The sequence below is a fragment of the Nestor notabilis genome, unplaced genomic scaffold (genome assembly GCF_000696875.1).
Source record: "Nestor notabilis isolate BGI_N333 unplaced genomic scaffold, ASM69687v1 scaffold17028, whole genome shotgun sequence".
NCBI classification, from domain to species: Eukaryota; Metazoa; Chordata; class Aves; order Psittaciformes; family Psittacidae; genus Nestor; species Nestor notabilis.
The window spans coordinates 9507-10388 of record NW_009939779.1 but is presented as its reverse complement, the minus strand read 5'-3'; the positions used below and the strand labels follow the sequence as shown (position 1 = coordinate 10388).

At 59.4% G+C, this 882-nt stretch overlaps 1 protein-coding gene across 1 annotated transcript in view; it reads right to left on the bottom strand.

The window, feature by feature from the left end:
* NLGN3 (neuroligin 3) overlaps positions 1-882 on the bottom strand; it is a gene marked incomplete at its 3' end in the record, with an annotated part of 9812 nt that overhangs the window by 397 nt on the left and 8533 nt on the right. The window contains exons 4-5 of the mRNA XM_010020042.1: positions 805-878; positions 3-393 (exon numbers count right to left, since the gene is read on the bottom strand). Of these exons, the coding sequence (XP_010018344.1) occupies positions 3-393; positions 805-878 (465 nt within the window). The remainder of the gene's footprint in view (positions 1-2; positions 394-804; positions 879-882) is intronic.

Here is an 882-nt window from a genome sequence, read left to right as displayed (position 1 = left end):
CTCTCGAGCAGGGTGCCTGCCTCCTGCTCCGGGCTCCACTTCTCCTTCCCGTTGTCACTGTTGTAGGCAGGCGAGATGGCAGGGCGCTTGGTGGTCCAGATCTTGCCATTGGGCCGGCGGGTGATGTGGGAGTTCTGCGTGGTGTCAGGGGGTGGCACTTTGGTGGTGGTGGAGGTGTAGTGGAACATATCGTGCAGGTTGTACAGGTGGGGGACCAGGTGCTTCCAGAAAGCCACCTTGGTGGCCCGATAGTGGTCACGTACCCGTGGCTTTAGCCCGATGTGCAGGTACAGCTGGTCACGGGGGTTGTACTTGGACCAAGCCACCTCCTCAAAACGGTTGGCCTTGGTGTGGATGAACTTGGTGTCCTGGGGGACAGGCTTGTTGGGGTCCCTGCAAAACACAGGCAAAACAGAGCTAGCACTGGGAAAACCAGAGAGATGAGGAAGGAGAGCTGGACACAGAGATGGAAGCTGGGGGGACCTTTGCCAGTGGTGGCACAGGGTGGGCTGGTGAAAGGTCCTGCATAGCTAGACAGCACTCCAATCCCGATCAAGTCTCATACACGATAACCAGTGGCCAACCAACCTCCCCACTCCTGTGCTTGGCTTGGTCCTGTCCCAGGGACTGGCCGTGCACTCAGCTTTTCTCTGTGCCCTGACCGCACTGGAGGTGCAGCACACGAACCTCTGGGCACAGGGGCTTCAGTGTTCCACACCAGGCAGGCCACACCCCAGAACAGCCCCAAGGGGTGCAGCTGCAGTGAGTGCGGACCCCCCAGGCACAGCACCCATCCCCACTCACCCTGTCTTGGCAAAGTTGGTCCAGTAGGTCATCACCACAGCACTGAGCATGACGTCGTTCTTGGAGAAGTTGCAGGGA